This window comes from Lissotriton vulgaris, chromosome 2_1 (assembly GCF_964263255.1).
Source record: "Lissotriton vulgaris chromosome 2_1, aLisVul1.2, whole genome shotgun sequence".
Lineage (NCBI taxonomy): Eukaryota > Metazoa > Chordata > Amphibia > Caudata > Salamandridae > Lissotriton > Lissotriton vulgaris.
Window position 1 is genome coordinate 1586179167 of NC_141687.1, and position 21612 is coordinate 1586200778.

Consider the following 21612-nt stretch of genomic DNA (forward strand, 5'->3'; position numbering starts at 1 on the left):
GTCATTGAGATAGTGCATAACATGTTGAAAACCTGTCTTCCTCGTGAATACCCACTGCAGAAAACAACTGAATTTCTCGAAATAGGCACATGAAATCGAGCATCCCATTGGCATACATTTATCCATGTAATAGCGACCCTGAAACTGAAAACCAAGGAGACGCTGATCGTCTGGGTGTACCGGGAGCAACCGGAACGCTGACTCGATGTCCGATTTGGCCATCAGCGTCCCGGGCCCCAGGCGATTCAACATGGCAACGGCCTCATCGAAAGATGCGTACCGCACCGAACATACTTCCGGGTCTATTGCGTCATTCACGGAAAGACCACGTGGGGCTGATAAATTGTGTATCAGCCGAAACTCACCGGGTCCTTCTTGGGGACCACCCCTAGAGGAGAACACACAAAATTAGCAACTGGTGGCAAATCGAATGGACCGGCGACACGACCTCGAGTCACCTCTTTCCCAATTTTTACCCGCACCACTGCCGTGTGCTGTAAGACCGACATTTGATTCTTACAGTCCGGTACCCCCTGAAAATCCCCCACTGGGATGCGGAAACCATATGAAAACCCGTTCCGTAACACCCCAGCGGAAGCATGATCTGGGTATTCACTGAGCCAAGGAATCATTGCCATGGTATCAATCGGGGTCGGTAAAGGCGCCACTCGGACTATATTAGACCTGTTTGGCGCCTCCCTTACCACCGTTATCACCCATTTTGGCTCTGCACATGGACCCAGGATGGGATGGCTGCCCGCACCCCCCACACTCATGTCTGAATTTGCATGACCCCTGGGGCCTGGTACATTTGCCCCTGTTAAAATTCCAACAGATCCCCTTTTTACCTGTGTTGCCACTCGGTTTCGTGTGGAACTCGTTACCTGCACCCGTCCGAAAGGGGGTCCCAGAATTTTGGCGGGAGGATTCCCCCCCGTACTCCCTACTAATGGCACCTTCAACATCCCTGTACTCTCCATTTTTTGCCAAGACACAGAGTCGTAACAATCCCAAGACAACAATGGGTTGTGTTCTTTAGCTTTTCTAAACAAATTATCATAGCAGAACCATTGATTGCCCCCATATGCCACAGAATACTCCATAATACGTGACTGATAAATAGGTAACTCGGTCAACAACTCAGGCCTGCGCTCCCCCATGATGGAAGTAAAAATTCCCCACGCTCTGCCCCAAGTACCAATGGTCTCGTCAACCTTAAAGGCGGCCATTTTTGCGCGCCAAACACTCGGATGCATGAGCTCCTTTTGACTCTTTACATGCTCGATCTCGTAATGGTCGGTAAGCAATGAAAACATGTTTACATATTTATCTGCCCAAATCAATTCCTTGACTTCTAGTGGGACGTGCTGGGCAATCTTCTCCTTACGAGAAGGTGCAGACTCCCCCCCCGCAATCGGCAATGGCGGCTTACCTGAAGTAGACCCCACGTTTGCCGCCAAACTTGGGCCTGCTGTACTCCCAACCGCCGGGACCTGTGGGGGAACAGAAGATGGCGTCTTCGCAGCCTCCCTAGATTCCCGTAGTTGCCTCATCACTGCCCGGGCGTCGTCAGCCGTGGCGCCCTCGCTATCGTTTCCCAACCACGCTGCCAATTGTGCCGCTAACTCGGGGGGCATATCCTCCCTGTTCGCAGGGGTGACCACCACAGGGATTGGATTCCCCTCCTTTGGCGCCGGGGTCGGCTCCTCTCGTGGGGCTTCGGGAACCGGGGTCTCCCCCCCAAGTGCTCCCCTTCTGGGCCTCTTGCTTTTTCCTCCGGGAATTGTCCCCTGTAAAGGCCGTTTCGATCCTCCCTCCCCGTCCTTAGCCTCAACCTTTCTCTTCAGATCGGCTATCTCCTTCATGAGTATGCGGAGCATCTCGTCGGTACCGACCCGCTTTCCGACCTTCTTGGGCATTCTTAGACGGGATATCTGTAAGACAAAAAGAGGGATTACAACGCTCAAAATTGCTCTTCGTTCCGTCTCGAGCTCACGTGCAGCGGGGAGGTGCAGCTTCAGAGCACAGGAACAAGAGGATGCTTTCTTGGCTTCCGCTCCTTTTATCCGTCTTCAGGGTGGGCGTGAACCCGCCCCCGCCTGCCTCCGAGGGCGTGGCCGGCCGCGTTGGTGTCTAGGCCAGCCCACTCTAGGGCGGGAAAAAGGCGCGCCCCGGCTACGCCGCTTCAGGCATACCAGCCGAGACTCGCCTCCCGCCCAAGATGGCTTCCTGGGGGGATCGTGGTACTCCACCATACGTTCGGGGGGACCGATTGGTCGCCCCTTTCCATTTTTTTAAGATTGTTTGTAAATCTTTTGGAGAGAGGTGAATATATGCTTGGAGTACTGTTGATTTTACTGTAAAATACAAAGTTTGAATGATTTTCTAATCAAGCGAATAAACTTGTATTGAATGGAATTCACCTGAGACAGGTGCAAATCAGTACAAGTTGCAGCATTCAGTCTAATTCTCAGCTCATGCAAAGGCAATGAGTAATGGTCTTGGCACTCTAAAGCGACTGACAAGTGACATGTGGCACCTAAGGAAATATTAATACACAAATGACCAGCAGGGTGCCAAAGAGAGCAAGCTTCCGTGTGTCACTGCTATTTAGCAAATTGGTCGCCTTTCAGTATTAACTTAAAAGCAGGTCAAAGTACTGAATTCCAGTAAGGGATACAGATCAGCATTGATCTGCTTTCAATATGGCCTCTGGGGACATATTTAAAATTCAGATAACTTGTATCTGAGCTTTTTAAACATGATGAAAAAGGCCCCCATATCCTCATCCAAACATTGACCGGCTTTGCTTTACTAAAAATGCGTCCCTGTTGCCACATTTTAAGACTTGCCATAAATAAAGGAATCATTACTCGGATTTTGGCAGTAGTCTAATGAGCTACAGGCAGCAACCCTATCTTTCCAAAAGAACTTGTGATAAACAAAATGGAAAATACTGCATTATTTTCATAAGCCACCAAGCTGGATGTAAAACACTCAGGGGCTTATTTACAAGCCCCCTGCGTCACTTCTCCCATGTTTAAAATGACACAAATGTGGCGCAAGGGGCTACTAAATCTGCCCCGCAAATTATAAATAGGCTAAGTCATTAATTACTCTTAGTAAATAATTGAAATTGTTCCAGATTTATGATACTTATTCCTGCAAATGCTCTTGCAAATCTGGGGCCATTTGATCAAGAAAGGGCGATAATTTATCGCTGCTTTTATCGGCAGGAAACTGAGGCTAAAGCGGCGCTAATGGGCTTGATAATATGCCCTTGTGAATTCCCATAGAAGCCCAGGTTCTGGTGTTAACCTGGACTTCTATGGGAATACACAAGGGCATATTATCAAGCCCATATTCGCCGTGTTAGCAGCAGTTTCCTGCCGATAAAAGCGGTGATAATGTATTGCCCTTTTTTTATAATATGGCCACTAGTCCCTTACAAACCTTGCATACATTGATCCCATCCATAGAAACAAATTTACAGGAAATTGCTTAATTATAATTTTTGGAATTTTCCAGATTTATAGACTTTTTTGCAGGGGCCTTGATTCGTCTTGAATGAAGAATGCCATTGATGTTTCCCTGATTAACTATGTCAATTTCAGGTTAAACTGCCGACCCTGCCCTTATTCCCACCAACTGGCTTAAGTGAGGTGATGTGTTTTAGAGGAGCCAATTGGTGGCATCTACTCTAACAAGCACAAAAGGCTGACCTGGGAGGGCTTCGTTTCCTAGAACTGTTTCACATTCGTGCAGCTTAACACCAACTTCAAATTCACAAATGTTTTCCAGACACAATTCCTAAAATGTTCTATGAATTACAGTGCATACTTTGTAAAAATGTAAGTACTAGGGCCCTTCTTTAAAGGCTACTGCAGTTTGCCCCTCCCATTCCCCTTCCATTGTTGCCATTGACAGAAGCAACACAACACCTGACCATTTCACTGCAATAACTGTCACTATGCAGTCTATTTCAGGCCTCCCAAAGCTACAGGAATAGTGTGGGCGGCACTGTTAATATATATATTGAAGTATTAAACTCTGTTGCTATGCTCTTCCTAAAATTAAACAGGGAGCACCACCATATGGCGGACTGCCATTAGTGCAGGTGTTTAGAATTAGGTTCTGGTGCCAGGCACTCAAAACCACTAGCTCAAATTAAGAACTGGTGACTTCCCTGTTTTCAGACGTAAGAAAACAGAGCTAAAGCAAACTACCATGATATCCTTTTCCTTGTGTTCTCCTGTGCGAAACATCTTTTCACTACACACATACCAAATTCTGGCATGTTCGCTTGAGATTCCAATCCTTGAAAATGATGTAATCTTACTAATAAAAATGTTCTGCTTGTTAGACAAGAAAGTATTATAAAAAGTGGTTTATTAATACATATAAACACATACATTTGAGGCCGTTCACAAACTCGGCCATATAATTACCTCCATGAAATACCACTTCTTCTACATAGGAGAAGGGCGGAAAGATTTGTGTGAGTATATACTTTTATGGTTGATAACCATACACATGCAAATAGCTTTGTGAATCGGGCTCTAAATGTGAGCACATTACTTGTGCTCACTACTTGGACCACTCCTTGGTTGCAGGTCGCGTTTGAAAGTGAAGACCTTCTTCCCACAATAAATACTGTTTCATATTTGCATGTGGAAAATGGCAAACGGTAAATATATCACCATGTTTATTAAAGTAGTCTCAGTGTGAACGTGTCTTTTTAGCAGTTCAGATCAACATTGTCTATTGAAATACTCACCAAATGTTTGGAGGCAGATTGGTTCAAAACAACCTCTGTCCAACTTGGATACCAGGGCCACAACTTTCCTTCATTGCCCACAACTTTTAAGACATCCTACTCGACCTCTCCGCAGCCTTTGACACGGTCTGTCATAGCACCCTCATACAGCGCCTCAGCAACGTCGGAATACAAGGAAAAGAATTAGACTGGATAATATCGTTCCTCGCCGGAAGAACCCAGAGAGTCCGCCTCCCCCTTTCAGATCAGAGGCCACCGAAGTCATCTGCTGCGTACCCCAAGGATCCTCACTCAGTCCCACCCTCTTCAATGTATACATGAGTCCCCTCGCATCCATCGCACGCCAACACAACCTCAACATTATCTCCTACGCAGACAACACTCAGCTGATCCTATCCCTCACCAAAGACCCAAACACCGCCAAAAACCAACCTACACGAAGAGATGAAAGAAGTAGCCGAGGGGATAAAGAACAGCCGTCTGAAACTAAACTCAGACAAAACGGAAGTCCTCATCTTAGGATCATCCCCCTCCGCCTGGGACGACTCATGGTGGCCACCGGCCCAGGGAACCGCACCCATAACAACAGACCACGCACGTAACCTGGGCTTCATCCTAGACTCCGCCCTCTCGATGACCAGACAAGTCAATGCCGTCTCATCATCATGCTTCAACATCCTACGAATGCTCAACAAAATTTTCCGTTGGATCCCCACCGAAACAAGAAAGACTGTCACCCATGCACTGGTCACAAGCCGACTAGACTACAGAAACACCCTATACGCCGGAACCACAGCCAAACTACAGAAAAAACTCCAACGCATCCAAAACGCCTCAGCCAGACTCATCCTAGACATCCCCCGCCAAGCTCACATTTCCGGTCACCTGAGAGACCTCCGCTGGCTCCCCATCAACAAGAGAATAACTTTCCGCCTCCTCACCCATGCACACAAAGCCCTCTACGACCTAGGACCCGAATACCTCAACACACACCTGTCGTGCTACACCCCCACCCGCCAACTTCGATCGTCCAATCAAGCCCTCGCTGCAATTCCACACATCCAAAGATCCATCATGGGAGGAAGATCCTTCTCCTACTTAGCGGTCAAGACCTGGAATTCCCTCCCCACCCACCTCCGCCTCACACAGAAACACCTCTCCTTCAGGAAACAACTTAAAACTTGGATATTTGATGAGTAAAGCTCCCCCCTCCCTCAAGCGCCTTGAGAACCTCTGGGTGAGTAGTGCGCTATATAAATTCAAACTTGACTTGACTTGATGACGAGCTGAGCTCATCACAGGTGCATTGGCTCCCATGGAACGTTCAGCACAGCAGGGGAATTCTCCCCACACCTGAGTGTTCGACGGGCCATGACGAGCTGAGCTCGTCATGAGCACCGGAGCGACGTGGCTCATGACGAGCTCAGCTCGTCATGAGCATGGGAGGGGTCAAAACACTTCAAATTTTAGACACTCAGGGGGCATATCATCAAGAACGGTGATAAATTTATTGCTGCTTTTATCGGCAGGAAACTGCCGCTAAAACAGCAATATTGGGCTTGATAATATGCCCTTGTGAATTCCCATAGCAGCCCAGGTTAACCGACCCTGGGCTGCTATGGGAATTCACAAGGGCATACTATCAAGTCCATTATTGCCGTTTTAGCGGCAGTTTCCTGCCGCTAAAGCGGCGATAATTTTATCGCAGTTCTTGATAATATGTCCCTAATTTCTATCATGGATGTAAGGTAGTTCTTATGACTGCATCCTAATATAAAAGTATTGCGTTATGAGAACGGTTTGCAAGTGCCTTAGGGAATCTAGTCACTTGATGTTTCTCAGTGTGAACGTGAAAGGAATAGATACAAATGCAATTTATGATTCACACATTGAAATTATCCCTAATTTTTCTCAGGCCTCTTTAAATAATTGCTAGTTTGTGTCGCGATTTGTAAAACACTGGGGGCATTTTTAAAAGGGGATGTCGCCACCAGAACGCCACCTTAGTGACGTTTTGCTGGCGATATTCCCTTCTCCTAATGTGCATAGCGGCGTTAAGCCATTTAACGTGGTTAGTGGCTTAACGCAGCTTTGTAAATAAGGCCCGTTTTCACTTAGCATGAAAAGGGTGTGCAATGGCTATTGCATTTGGGGGTTCTGCTGCAACACTCATTGCTTTTCGACGCTGCTCCATTTTTATAAGGATGGGGCAATGCCAAAAACTAAGGCCAGCCAAAATCTAGTCTTACAATTGCAATTTCAGGAGAAATTATTATTTCTCCTCATATTTTACTCTTTCAATGTATGCGGCATTCAGCAGCACACATAGAAACAGCAACTCACCTTTAAAGATTGTTTATGTGATGGAAGGTGTACCTTCATGCAGATAAACAATCACCCCTGCAGTGCAAGCACCTTTGCAACATGGCGCAAGGGTGCCTGTGCTGGCGCTAGGCATTCTTTTTAGCACCAGTGCTAGAGGAAACACAGGGGTGTTCCATATTTTTGTAAATAAGATGCATCCCTGCATTAAAAAAAGTCAGATCATTTTTGGAGTACCACAGCACACTGACATTTGATTGTAAATATCTCCCTAAGAATGGAGTGTTTGTCCAGCAACAGCAACAGGCCATCAGGTGTCATTTACCACTCTTGCAGGTAACGCATACACACACCTGCCCAACCTCCTCTGTACACTGTTCCTGTCAACAGGAAGAACTCTGATATGGCAGACGACATTCACAACCTTGGCAAGTAGCTCTCAAAAAGCCAAACCGAGTAACAGTAAAATGTGCACACAGGCCCCACCAGGGTAAACCTGTGGCACAATCAATAAGCTACCTCAGAGGATTACAAAACCAGTGCAGCTGGCACATTATAGATACATGTCCCTGGTATAGATCTCATGCCATGACATTGGACTTACAGCTAATTTAAATCAGCCCATCATATATACACATGTCTACAGTATGTATAGGATGAGCACAGCGCTTTGACACTGCACAGCAGTGTCAAACGTGATCCAGCCCTAAGGCTAGCAATACAAGGTCCCAACATGAGGTCATCAGCCAAACAAATTAGAGGGGACCACGCCCATAGTAGCCAGGTCTAACAGTAATGTATATAATAAATGTGTATGGAATTTGACCCTGCCATGCTAGGTGCAGATCTACTGCAATACAGTAATCAGTCAAAAACAAGGAGAGCATTCCCTTGGTCTGTGGTCATATTTGGGAGCTGTCTGTATTAACCTGAAAATATCACAAGATTACTGTTACACCTGGCACCCTTGGCATGATTCTCCCCTAACTTTTTGCCTTCAATCCTCCTATTTTGCTGACTTCCTTTTTGCTGGCTTGAGGATGCTGCACACTTTACCACTGCTAACCAGTACTAAATTGCTTGTGCTTGTTCCTTAAAACATGGTAGGACCTGCTTCGAGTGGCCTATTTAGTTTACTTGCAATTCCCTAGTAAAATGGTCCTACCTGAGTTCAGGGCCTGTAAATGAAATGCTACTAGTAGTCATGCAACACTGATTGTGCCTCCCACTTCAGTAGCCCTTTAAACATGTATTTGGCCTGCCACTGCAGCCTGTGTGTACAGTTTTAAGCCAATGCGACCTGGCAAAATGAAACTTTTGCCAGGCATACCTTCCTTTTTAATACATATAAGTCGCACCTAGGGTAGGCCTTAGACAGTCCAGTCGGAAGGGCACAGTGCATTTAAAAAGTTTCTAGATTTACTTTTCCTGGTAGTCGAAAACTCCTATATTTGTTTTTCACTACTTCAAGGCCTACCTCTGCCATAGCATAACATTGGAGTTACCTTATTACATATAAAAAGCTGTAACTTCCAATTGGGCACAGGTAAAAAATCGAGGGTGGTGTCTACAGAATTGTAATTAGAACATTGGAATGTTGGGAGCTCCATTGAAAACAATGGAGTGCTCCAGGCTTATAATGGCTGGTATAAGCCTGGAGCTCCAACATTCCAATGTTTCTTTGTTCACAGCTCTTGCTGTGAACAAAGGCTGCAGGGAACCTGAGAGAATTCCAATCCCCTCACGCTCCCAAAAGGCTTTGTTTTCTTTGTTAGAAGATTCTGTCCTCTAGTGACAGAATGTTCTCATAGCCTTATAGCCCTTCATAGATGGGCTATACCGCTATTAAAGTCCCTCTCCCTTGTTAAACGCTGGAGAGGGCCTTTAAATAGCCGGTATAGCCCTTTAAGGAGGGCAATAAGGCTATATTAAAACCCCTTTTTAATGGTAAAGTCTCGGTCATAATTCTGAAAATGTCACTTTTAGAAAGTTGTCCTTTTTTTGCCTTAACCATATCTTGCCTGCAGCCTGATCATTGAGCACATGATTAGGTGTACCTGACAGTTGGTCTTTGTGTATTGCTCATAGACAGTGACACAAAGCGAAAATAGGTATTGGCGAGATGGGCCACTCTGAAGTCACAAGGCAGAGGAGCTGGCACCTACCACCTACCACTCATGTACATTAGAAAACCTCTGCCTGGTCACTCTCACAAAGGTTTACACAGTTTTTTTGTGAGCCCAGCCAAGCTGGAGCAAGGACAGGGAGGAAGGGGATGCTTTACACCTCAGGGGGGTGGAAACTTCTATAAGCTTCTTCTGCTGCAAACTTAGCACAAGGTAAAAATATTGGACCCTGAGGCCAAACTCTTCAGTACAATTCAGTACCTGTGTTCCCTGCCAGGAAGAAGGACTGCTGTGCTGTTGAAAGGACTGTCACTCTTCTGGACTGCTGCTCTGAAGGACCGCTGCCCTGCTGTGCTGACCTGCTGTCCTCTTGCCTAAGTGAGAGGCTCTGGTCCCAGAGTGATCCCAATGGCTAGTTGACTAGACTCCTGATCAGAAGTCTCAGGGGCATACCAGGTTTCAAACAACCTTAAACCTAGTCACAGGACTCTTCAATCTGTGAATCCTGCTCTCCCAAGTGGTGCCATCCTGCTCCAGAACCCTTGGAAGTGGGCCACAAGGTGCTCTATAAGTCCATCAATGGATCCACTTAATGCATCAACCCCAGAAACAATGCATTGCTTCTGCTGCGTGGAATTCCCTGGCGCAAGGATTACGCATTACCTACGTCAGCCCATCGGAACCAATGCTGCGTCACCCATCTCCATGCAAGGACATCACTTCACCTAATACAGCCCATCGGAACCATCATTACATGATGCAGACATCACCTCACTCAACGCAGCCCATCGGAACAGACGCTGCATGACTCATCTCCTCGCTGGATCCCACATTGTCTCTGCTAACGACACATCCTCGATGCAGGACTCCGCATTGCTTTGGAACTAGAATTTAAGTTACTCTTGTTCATCTGGCCTGACCGGATCCCTGTAGCCAGCCTGGTTTCCATCACGGTTGCCCTGAACTTTTGACCCAGTCTGATGCGACCAGGTAACCTCAATTGATGCATTGTGCTGTGGCGCTATTTTCACTTAAATCTTGAAAATTGCTTATCTCTGGTTCTAATGATTGGATTTTATTCATCTTGGTTTTGATTTATTTATTAGAATGTATTCAACCTTTCTAAAAAAAATCTGTATTGTTTTCTCTTTATTATTGTTTGAAATGCTGCATAAATACTTCAGATATTGCCTCTAGGTTAAGCCTGACTGCACTGTGCCAAGCTATCAGAGAGATGTGCACAGGTTAATTTAGGGTTTGCTTGTGATTTCACCCTGAAAAGGATTGTGGCAGCTGCTTGGACAGGGTTTCAAATTCCCTTAACAAGTAACCTCATTTCTTACAAATATGCTTAGCTTTACAATCTGCAAAAATGTAAACTGCAACTTAGCAATCACTCATTTAATTAAGCTGTGAACTAATTTTCCATTAAGCGTTGTTTCTCTTTTCTGCTGAAAACTTTACTGGATCATGTTTTATTTTATATTGCCTATCTTTACGGAGAACACATTGGTAGAGAATAATTAACATAAAATTATTATAGTTTTTGTACATTATTGCTAAACTCTGGGCAATAGCTTGCTTAATCTCCACAACGGCCCCAACAGTGCTGGGATGCCTGGCTTCACCTTGGGGGTGCCCAGGAGTGGACATTTTACAGGGAAAAGCCAGGAAGGGTTCCACAGTGGTATGCGTTACAGCGCCAGGACACCCCAGTTGGGGTATTAGTGCGCTTTACAAGTACAAATTACATTACATTACATTTTACAACAGACAAAAATAAAATATAATTAAACAAGATGTAAAAAGTGATCCAACCTGTATTTTTGCACTTTTTGTTTAATGGGGCTTCATCTGAGTGATCGGGGCAATCAAAGTCTCCATCACATTGCCATTGGGAATTTAATAGACATCTGCCATTAGTACACCTAAATTCGCTTGTTCCACACTGGCGATAATCTACAGGAGAAACAATAGATATACAATTCTGCCTCAGGTAATCAACCTCACAACAAATTGCGCCTGTACAATGAATTCCTATAAAAAAAAGTTCACATCTTAAACTGGATTGAAAACCATGTTTTGGTGAATCATTTTATGGTATGAGAGGAATCAAAACAAAAATGAAATATAACCTTTATTTGGCAAAAAAAAACAATGCCATAATAGATGCATGAAAAATATAATCCATTTAAAGAGATTCCAATGATAAAAACATTGGTAAAAGAGAGTAATCTGAATGAAATAACATTAAATCAGAATGTGCATGCATACATATTCTGGCATCAATTTCCTTGCATATAATCGCCTCTTTAATTCTAATACATTGTAGAACATACCTGGCTACAGAACTAAATACAACAGTAGTGCCAATGTCTTTTCAAAGGGAGAGGATAGATTTGTATGATCTAAAATTCTCGTCACAAAACAATGGGAATACAAATTGCATCCTAGATATTTTATCAAAACAACAAAAGAAAATAAACTGTAGTACATTGAGACGATCGGTTCTCACAATGAGGTAGCAGCTTCTGCTACAAACCCTTCTTCGGAAAAGTCAACATGATGTGCATTATGTTAAACATTAAACATTGTGAGAAGGAATCTGCAGTAGACATATGATACACTAAGAAGGTATGGACCCATTGCACATGTGGTCACAATCTCCGTATAAGTACACACCAAGGGTGTTGCTACCTCATTTTTCAGTCTGCCCTCGTCGCATTTGTCCAGGAACAACGTTTTTAATGTATTTTTGGAGCAAAGTTCTCTTGAATAGGTTTTCAGAAATATCAGTTTAAAGCCCTTTTTTCCATTTTTAAGCTAGGGTATACAATGAACGTGCTTCTGATCCCGATAGCCCGCTCTAATCTATGGTTAAATTTAGTTTTCTCTTTAGACCATATTGAAAGTCAGAGGACAAGTGGAAGTAACTTACTGTAGTCCTCCCGGTAATCCAAGGCTAATTCAATGTCACAAAATAAATGCGGGTTACTTTTTGGTACAGAGAGAAGTCGCCATAAACATTAATTCTCAATCTGTTGGAAGCCATTCAACTCTTTATGTGCTTATAATTCTGCTTCATAAGTTGTGATTGGGAAACAGTTCCTCCCCAAAAAAGTTATCCTCCCATTTAGGGGTTTCAAGCCCAATCTACTGGAAAACTCGAAAACTGTTTTATTGTACATTTAAATTGGAGTGCTCTTGTTTTACATAAGTGAACCCTTTTCAAGCCTGAATCAAAGAGCCCCCCAAAATACCTGAAAGGATTAACCTCCTGTAATACCCCACACAAATTAAGCCCTGGTTTTCACAATAAGCAGGCCACAGATCATCACATATTTTGGCAAGATTTTTCTGGTGGCTCAAATCTTCCATAGATTGGGCAACGTGTTTATTATCAATTGGAGCCTATTTGTGGTGTATGCTAAATAATTCAATTTCATCAAGTGTATTAATTGTATTTTCTAACTTTGTGGAAGTAGACAAGTGAAGGGCATAAAGGTAGTGCAAAATGGGATTCCAGTCTACAGAGGGTTTTTTGTCAAAATACCTGTTTTTAAAACACACAGGAAGAAAACACCAGCTGCCCGGGGAAACAGAAAATATTATGTTCCAAAAATACAGGTTTCTATAAGCTCAGTATAATTTCTGGATTTCTTTGATGAATCTGTGTATTAAGGTGTGACTCAACACAATGCACATAGTAAGTAAGTCAGTGTTTTAAGAGGTAATCTTCAGTGTTATTCTATGGAAATGTTCACCTCCTGGCAGAATGATCTACACGTGCACTATGCAATAGATCAATTCATTCGTAACTCAGTATAAAATAAATACATACATGTATATAATGGCGGCGCGGGATAGTGTGCAAATTTAATGAGCACCGTGTTTCATTTTAGCAAGACCAGTTCATTATAAAGAAAAATAATAGGACGTTCGAGGCAAAATTAGAAAACTGAATAATGGGCTTGCATTCTGAACCAGATTAAAGTCACTTTTTCCTCCTCTTGTTATTAGTCTATTTACCCCTGCAGCCGAATACATACACTGTACTATTTTTCAGTTTGAGATATGTTTTAATTCAAAAACTATTCTTACCACAGTCGCGTGACTCGTCTGATCCATCTCCACAATCATCGTCGTGATCACACACAAACTGCTGCGGAATGCAGACTTTGTTTTGGCACATGAAGGTATTTCCATCACAAGATTTAATAGGAGCTGGGACAGAGAAAAGAAAAATATGAGTCTACATAACACCAGGATTTGAAAGAGACAAGAGACTTCCAGGACAGGACTGAGACAGAAAATAGGCACAGGCATCAAATTGAAACGGGTCCCCCAGTAGCGAATCAGACCGCTACAAAGTGTCCTACATTTCCAAACTGGGGCAGTTTTGAATTTAAAGAGACATTGTAAAGGTGTTTTTTTATGAATGGCAGATTTCAGGCATTTGTCATTGCTGCAAGCAGAATTTGTGGTTTTTTATCGGATAAATGAACAGTAAAAACCACCCAACTGGACAATAAAAGAGACTCAAAAACAGCTGCAGCCCGTGTAGGTAAGAGCAGTGGGGCTGGGTTGGGGGGGGAGGGCGTTCGACGGACGTTGATGAGGGGAAATTAAATGAATAATTTATTTTCTCTCTTCATCATCAGCCAAATTCCCCCCATATCCCTCTCACCTGGACGGCCCACAGCTGCTCAAAAACAGCCAAAATGCCATACGCTGACTTGTCAGACCAGCCCTTCTAGCATTGACAGATAACCTTATAGGACAGTCCGCCCCTCGTCTTCATTTTAAATTGATGTCATTCATTACACGTTCTTAGGAAGCCTGCAACTCCAGGGGAGTACCATTTTCTTGTGAGCACAACGTTAGGGACTGAGAGTTTTCAGTGTTTAAAAGAATGAGTGAGTTAGTGGTAGAGGTATGTTTAAAAAAAAAGGTATGAGAATTTTGGCCGAATCACCATTTTCATTTATACGACATGGCCCACCAACAACAGAGGATGTGAAACCCAGCAAGTAATGTAGTCAGTGAGCATGGACAGTGCAGTGGCATATTTTGTATCTTTGTATCTTTATTTCGACAAGAATTGTCATAAAAGAATCACAGCAATAAAACAGTTAAAATGATACAATGTAGAAAAATAGTTAAAACAGGAAGTGATAACGCCAGTCCAGAACAGTACAAATTCTAATACATATCAGTTTATCTCTGCTGCCCAGCTAAGATTATGAGTCCAACCCCAAGACAACTCTGCAGTTGGGCCTTCTTTGTCCTAGTATGGATTAGCCACCAATGTCCTTCTAATGTTCCACATTGCTGCTAAGAACTTAGTAACAGCAAAAGACCGTAACAGGTGAAAGATCCGACTTTAAAATTCTAAATACTTGTGAGCAGTGCATCATCCCCAGATTTTTACATAACGGGATAATCCACCTCCGTCTTGGATTTAAATAAGCGGGACAAAAGAAAACAACATGCACCTCATTTTCCAGTTCTGCGGTGCAACCTGGACAGTTCTTGATGGATGATGGGCACCACTTGGGTGTAAATGCTCTAATAGGTAGCGAACCATGCCGCCATTGGAGAAGGAGCTTCCTCGAGACAACAGGGCTAACGACATCAAGAACATGCTCGAAATGATAAGAGTCCTTGGTCAATAGGAACGTGGACGCGAGAGTACCCGATTGGGCACTAGACATAAGATGAGCCATTTTGCATTCCCAGTACAACTGAACCAGCTTTTTTCGTGAGATTCCAGCAACAGTATGCTCCGGATCTGACCACATTGACGCAAGGCCGAGCTTCTCGAATTTCCCCCTAACATGCTTGAGCCAAGGGAGTTTGCCCACATTAGCTATCCCTAGAACTTTAGTTAGCTCTTGCCTATATTTCTTCAACTCTGGGGTAACCCAGAGTCTCCTCCAGAAAGTTAGGGGTCTGAGGGCCAACTCTTCTTCTATAGGTCTGAGGCCCAACTCAAGTCTTAGCGGCAATAGTGGAGTACTCGAGGGCAGCGCTACCAACTGTCTTATAAATTTGTTCTCCGCGACGATAATTGCTGGACCACTCTTGTAACCCCACAGCTCGGCCCCATAGGACACTGCCCCACTTGCCCGCAATTTATAAATTTCCAGCGGTGGCTTAACAGACGATTTACTCAGGAGTTTTAGAATGTCCCCAGCTATCTGAGTCAGCTTAAGTTGTGATTTCGGTTTATGCTGGACCCAGGTAAATGATTCATTAAGGGTAAGCCCCAAATATTCAAAAGTGTGCACCCTTTCTAACCGGACTCCACCTATCACAGGGTTTGGGCGTGTTGTTGTGGGGTGGTTAAAGATCATGAATTTCGATTGTAAGGTGTTTATTTCCAAACCCCGCTCCTGGCAGAAGGACACAAACCCATCCAAAACTCGCTGGATACCTATTGGTGTTTTAGAAAGTAATAGGGTATCATCCGTGAACATAATCGCTGCGATCCGGGACCCAGCAAGCCTTGGGGCGTCACTATCTGTTACTGCATCCATGTGTGCGATTACCCCGTTGACATAGAGGCAGAACAGGGTAGGCGCCAAGACGCACCCCTGCCTTACACCCCTGCCTTACCCCCCTGCCAACGGGAAATCGAGCTGACAGTGAACCGTCTATGCCACACCTAACCTGTGCAAAGTTCTCAGTGTGGAGTCGGATTAACATTGTCAAGATTGGGGGTCAAACACCCAGCTCCCCAAGCACAGTCCACAGCTTCTGGCATGGGACCAGGTCAAAGGCCGCCGAGAGATCAACAAAGACAGTATAGAGTGACCCACCCTCTATCTTGACGGTGTTCCAAAAAAGCATATATAGATGAAAGATCTGGTCCGTGGTGGAGACATTCTTCCTAAAACCTGCCTGGAAAGGGCTTAAGATAGAGTGCTCCTCGGTCCAGTCTAAAAGGCGATTTAAGATCAGCCTTGCAAAGAGCTTTTGGGGCACGTCAATGAGGCTAATTGGCCTGTAGTTGGCTGGGAGCAGAGGCGAGCCCTTCTTGAAGATAGGAACAATCTCTGCCTCCAGCCAAGTACTAGGTACCGCCATGCCGCCCCAAATGGCATTAAAAATAGCTGTTAAATAAGGTGCCCAGACCACAGGTTCATGCTTTAAAAGGTCGCCTGGTACTTTATCTAGGCCCAGAGCTTTACCTGTTGACAGATTAAGGATAGCATTCTCCACCTCCCCGACCGAAAACTCAGGCTCGTTTTATCCGATATGGCTATTGGGGGCTGGTGCCCGCGGGTCCATATCACCAGGGAGGGTGTCCTCCCGGTATAATGTAAGGAAATGATCTTCCCACACCTCTGCAGCGATATTAGGGGCCACAGCCGCAACAGGGTCAGCCGACCTGGTATTAACGATTTGCCAAAAGTTCCGGGCGTCTCTTGCTGCCAGGGACGTTGTTAAATTGACCCAGTAGTCAGTTCTTCTCTATCCTGAGATATCACAACCCCCAAGTATTTGAAGTCTGCCTGACACCCTGCGATGGAAAGTCTGTGGTGAAGGGTTTAGTGTCCAGTGCAAGAGGGGACAGCTGTGATTTGTCCTAGCTTATCTGAATGGCCAAGAGCCCACTGAACTGGAAGAATTACAGAAGGACATTGTTTAGGCTAAGATGTGGATCGAGCAGAAAGAGGGACATGTCATCCACATATAGCGATATCAAAAGGTGCCAGCTAGAGTAGCGTAGTGTATATGCATGATGCTGTTGTCTCAGATTGTCATCCAGTGGCGCCACTGCTAGAGCAAAAAGTAAAGGTGACTATGGACAGAACTGGTCCAAGCTTTTCATGACTGCGAAAGGAGTGAAGATTGCCCCTTTAAGACGAAATCTAGATACCAAATTGGAGTAAAGGAGCTCAATAGAGACACCAAAGGGTGAGGTAGACCCATCCAAGTGGAATTGCCATTAGGAAGTCCCACTGAATATAATCAAAGGTCTTAGTAGCATCTAATAAGACTGCCAATGCAAACAAACTGGGGTTGATGTCATGATAATCGTGAACAGAATTTGCAGGTTGTAGGAGGTGGAAAGACCAGGGATACTGTTATGAGGAGGGATAAGCGATAAGCAAGCTTTTGGCTAAGATCTTAACATCACAGTTAATAGGGGATAGAGGCCTGTAGTACTCGCATCGGTGAGGCCTGTAGTACTCATATAGGTCGGTGGGTTTGCCATCTTTGAGCAGTGTGATGATTAGGGCTTCGCACATAGAAGGGGGTTTGACCCTCCTGCTTTGCTTCTTGAAAGACGGGAACCAGCACCAGTACGAAGAGATCCACATATACCTAGTAAAAGTCAGCTGGTAGCCATTCAGCGTTTCTGTATTGCGACCCTTATCTCAACTGTACGATCCTGAGCTAGTTCCTCTGGGCATCGCTCTGCCATCCCAAAGATACATACTCTAGACGGCATCAATGGGATCTCCTCTCTTATAGTAGGTATAGAGAGAGCTATAGAAAAAAATGGAGGATACCCTGCATATCCATATGTAGCTGACCACATTCACCCCACATGCCCTGAATATTACAAGCCGCCAATTAATGCTTGGTCATAGTGAGCCCTGGGAGGTCACCCTCCCCATATGCGCTCGGCGTTGCACTCTCTATTGGCCACTTCATGAAACTGCAACACTACCATCATGACCTGCTGGGCCAATGAAGGATCTGACGTGTCACCCAACTGTGCCTCCAACTGCTTACGTTTGCCTTTCAAGAGGTCAACGTGACTTCACAGGGTGCACAATACTCCCGCATGTTTAGCGAGGCATAGTCTCCTGACTGTGGTCTTGAACGCCCCCCATATTGTACCAATCAGCAGCACCAATACAGTATTTCTGGCAAAGAAGTCAGAGATTTCTAGCCTAAGCTCTTCCTGGAACTGTTGATCCAGTTGCGAGTGCAGCGACAGGTCCTAAGTCATGCAAAGGGGAGTCAGGGTCGGTATGAACAGGGTAAGTAGGACTTTAGAATAGGCAGAGTACGTGCGTGCTAGGTGTACAACCTCCTGCACCCAGGACCCCACCTCCTTGGGATCAGCCAGTGTCCAGCTTAGACCAGCTCCCATGGACTTCCGATTCGACAGCACCTTTCCTAACCATCGGATGGTGGTTTTTCAAAATGATGGTGCCCCTCAATGATATATTGAAGGTGGCGGGAGTTGATGCTGCACTAGGTGAGTGGTACATGTGAGCAATCCATGCCTGCTGATAGTACTGTATTAAAATCACAGCCCCATAGTAACAAGAAAAGGGATCTATGGATGTGACTTGGCCCCAGAGGCAATCAAAGAAAGTCCGGTCATCTGTCTTAGACCTGTAGCAATTTTCAATTGTAATGACAAGGAAGAGTAATTTCCCCATCATAATTGTGTAGTAGTCCTGTGCATAGCATAAGGAACCCTGCAGTATATAAATCACTCCTTTGCATATAAGCATTACTGTCCCAAATGCAAAGGAGGAGTGCATGGAACATAGTCTGTGTGAAGCCCATCTATCTACGAATGTCATATCAGTGGAAGTACACAATTGAGTCTCTTGTAATAGAGCAATGTGAATGCAATGTATCTCAATGTAGGACAGAATGTGCCAGTGCTTGCACAGGAAACCCAGCTCCCAAATATTCTATATGATTCATTTATAGGGTGCTTGTGAGAGAGTGACAATAGTTTGGGGCATACTGATCATGGTAAGACAGGGGGTGGGGTGGATGTGGCAAGTGATGAGTGATAAGGGAGTAGGTGAAAAACAGCAATACTGCACAGTGCCAATTGCATAGTAGTCAACACAACATAAAACATCAATCAATGCCGAACCCCCCATTCCCACACTGATGGCCCAATCCCGGAAAATGCCCCCTCCCCAGTCATGGATCTCAAAACATCTTTACAGTAAATATCTCATCAGTTGTCCCAAAAGAGTGGCGAAAGAGATTAATCAAATCTGTGAATGAGAGGTAGCCTGTGTAGTACAGCCAACTGGCCGACAAACTTCATCCTTGTCTGGATGATAGTGTCCCGGGAAGGAAGTTCAAGCCTTCGAATCAGGGAGGCTATGCCTACCACATTGTGCATGGTTTGGAAGAGGGGTGCCTTGGGTACCCCCGTGGGACACATTTGGATGCCTCCGGGTGAAGGGGGCCCTCAACTTGCCCCCAAGGACAGATTCCAGCAGCAGTTTCATCTCAGCCAAACCGAATCGAAACGGCTGTCTGAATCGGTCATTGTAATCGCTCAATTGGAAACCTTGTCCATAGAGCTGCAGGAATCGACTCTAAAAGCCTTGGGCTGTCCAGGTGCCTTTCGGAACCGATTCTATCTGCTCAAATGGTTTCCAGGCATCATAATCGGTCATTGGAATAACTGTACGATTCGGTAGGAAACAAGCGTTCTGAATCAGATTCGACAATACTGCATCCCATCTGGGGCCCTCACTAATGACATTGTGATCAGCCCCTTTGTGACACTTAGTCACTTGCAGGGTGAGTTCAAAAGAAGCCACCTGGATTTAAGGTCTTGTCGGTCCACAGACCAAGCCTAGTCAGCCAGATCAATTTTACTTGGCCCAGGGGGAGTCCAGATACAGAAGGGAGACGGCTGTCCTTGGTGCTGAATGGGAGCCGCAGGAGCTATCAAAAACAGTGCTTGACAAAACAGTACTTTCAGGTTAAGTTCTGAGGATCCCCATGGAGGAAAAGCTTGGAGGGTCTCTAATCCAGGAATCACCAGATAGAAAACCTCCACGTAGGTCTCGTGTGGAGAGATATGCCTGGTTATCCGTGGTACTGAATGGGACAGCGGGTGCAAACTTTACCAGAAGTCCAAGAAAAAAGATTTTGGGATGCAAGAACTTAACAACTGCACCTTCAAATTGGAGGGGGGATGATGCAGAAGGCTCCCTCAGTGTGGGACATCGTGTGAAGCAGTTAATAGTCAGAAAGACCACCAATAAGCCTTGGTCCTGGCAAAGGTTATGATGGAGTCAATCTTCCTCTGGAGGTCCTGGGAACGCTGTAACGGGCTGAGATTGAATGAGGTTCAGGACTAGGCTTACCAGAAGGCACCTGACTGGGTACTTTCCAGCTGGTCAGAGATGGAGCCCCGGTGGCAGTCCTTATTGAATCATGACAGTGTGGGTTGTGCCTGGTGACTGCAGGGGACTGATACCTTTAGTCCTAGGAGTCCTGGTAAAGTTTTTGGGTTGAAATGGGGTTCACATTCATTTTGGAACTGATCTTTGGTCCTGGACGCGTCATAGTCTGGTGGGTGCCGAGGGGATGCAACAGGTGCAATCTTCAAGTCTCTTTTTTGTGGAGTCTTTTTATTCTTCTGAGCAGATATGAAGTTCCGACATCAGGTGTGCCCCTTAAATCCTGGATTTTTGGGGTGTTTAGCAGTGTGACGGCTAGTAGCCGGTGGGCTACAAGTCCTGTGGCAATCCACCCATGAAGTGACAACATTCGGTGGGTGTAGGTCACTAAACTACTGAGAATACACTATTTGTGGGACATTTCTACGATGTCATGAGCTATCCTTGGCTGTATATATCAAGGCAGTGACGGGACTCTGTCACAAATGGTGTGTGCAGCGTCAAACTTTAGCAGAGGAGTTGCTCATGCAGGCTGCGATAGCAGTCCTGCAGACTTTAATTTACTCAGATCACTCATGGTGGCACAAGAGTGCTGCAGCCCTGTTGACCCCTTTAACACCATTGGTACCATATACTAGAGACTTATAAGGAGAGGGGGTAAAGCATCTTGCTAATTGGGTGTGCCAACTCACATTACCTTTTGAGGGAAAGAGCACTGGCATCGGGGCTTGGTTAAAAGGGCCCAGTGCACTTTCGTTCTAAAACCACAGCATCCAGTGCAAAAAGTGGGGGGATGGCCATCCAAAATATATATCTGAAAACACAGTATAGTGGAAATTAAATAGGAAATGAGACACAAACAAAATACTGCTGTAGGCAGTGATGTATATCTGAAGAGGACGAAAAGTGAGAATTATATGGATTTAAAATGCATAATTATATACTTTAAGGGACACACATAAAGAGACTATGAGATAAAAAGGAGGGAAAGAACCATTAAGAGAAGTAGCGTCAAAGTTGACTGTGAGGTAATAGTTCTAGTTTTATTAGAAATGAGGGGTAAACGCACCAGAGCTTAGCAACCAACAGCAGACATTTGTTCAGAACATTTCCTAAATGATTTGCAATGAGAACTAGGTAATGAGCCAAAGACCTATGTCAAAATGAGTAGGTGGGAAGAATTCATGGAGGACATGGTACATTATTGTATCTGAAAAAAACATCCAATTTCTATTAGGTTACTTTAAATGATATG

The 21612-nt window shown here is 44.9% G+C and overlaps 1 protein-coding gene across 1 annotated transcript in view; it reads right to left on the reverse strand.

Annotated features, from left to right (window-relative positions):
* LRP1B (LDL receptor related protein 1B) overlaps positions 1-21612 on the reverse strand; it is a 3669685-nt gene that overhangs the window by 623142 nt on the left and 3024931 nt on the right. The window contains exons 53-54 of the mRNA XM_086955170.1: positions 13327-13449; positions 11044-11184 (exon numbers count right to left, since the gene is read on the reverse strand). Of these exons, the coding sequence (XP_086811296.1) occupies positions 11044-11184; positions 13327-13449 (264 nt within the window). The remainder of the gene's footprint in view (positions 1-11043; positions 11185-13326; positions 13450-21612) is intronic.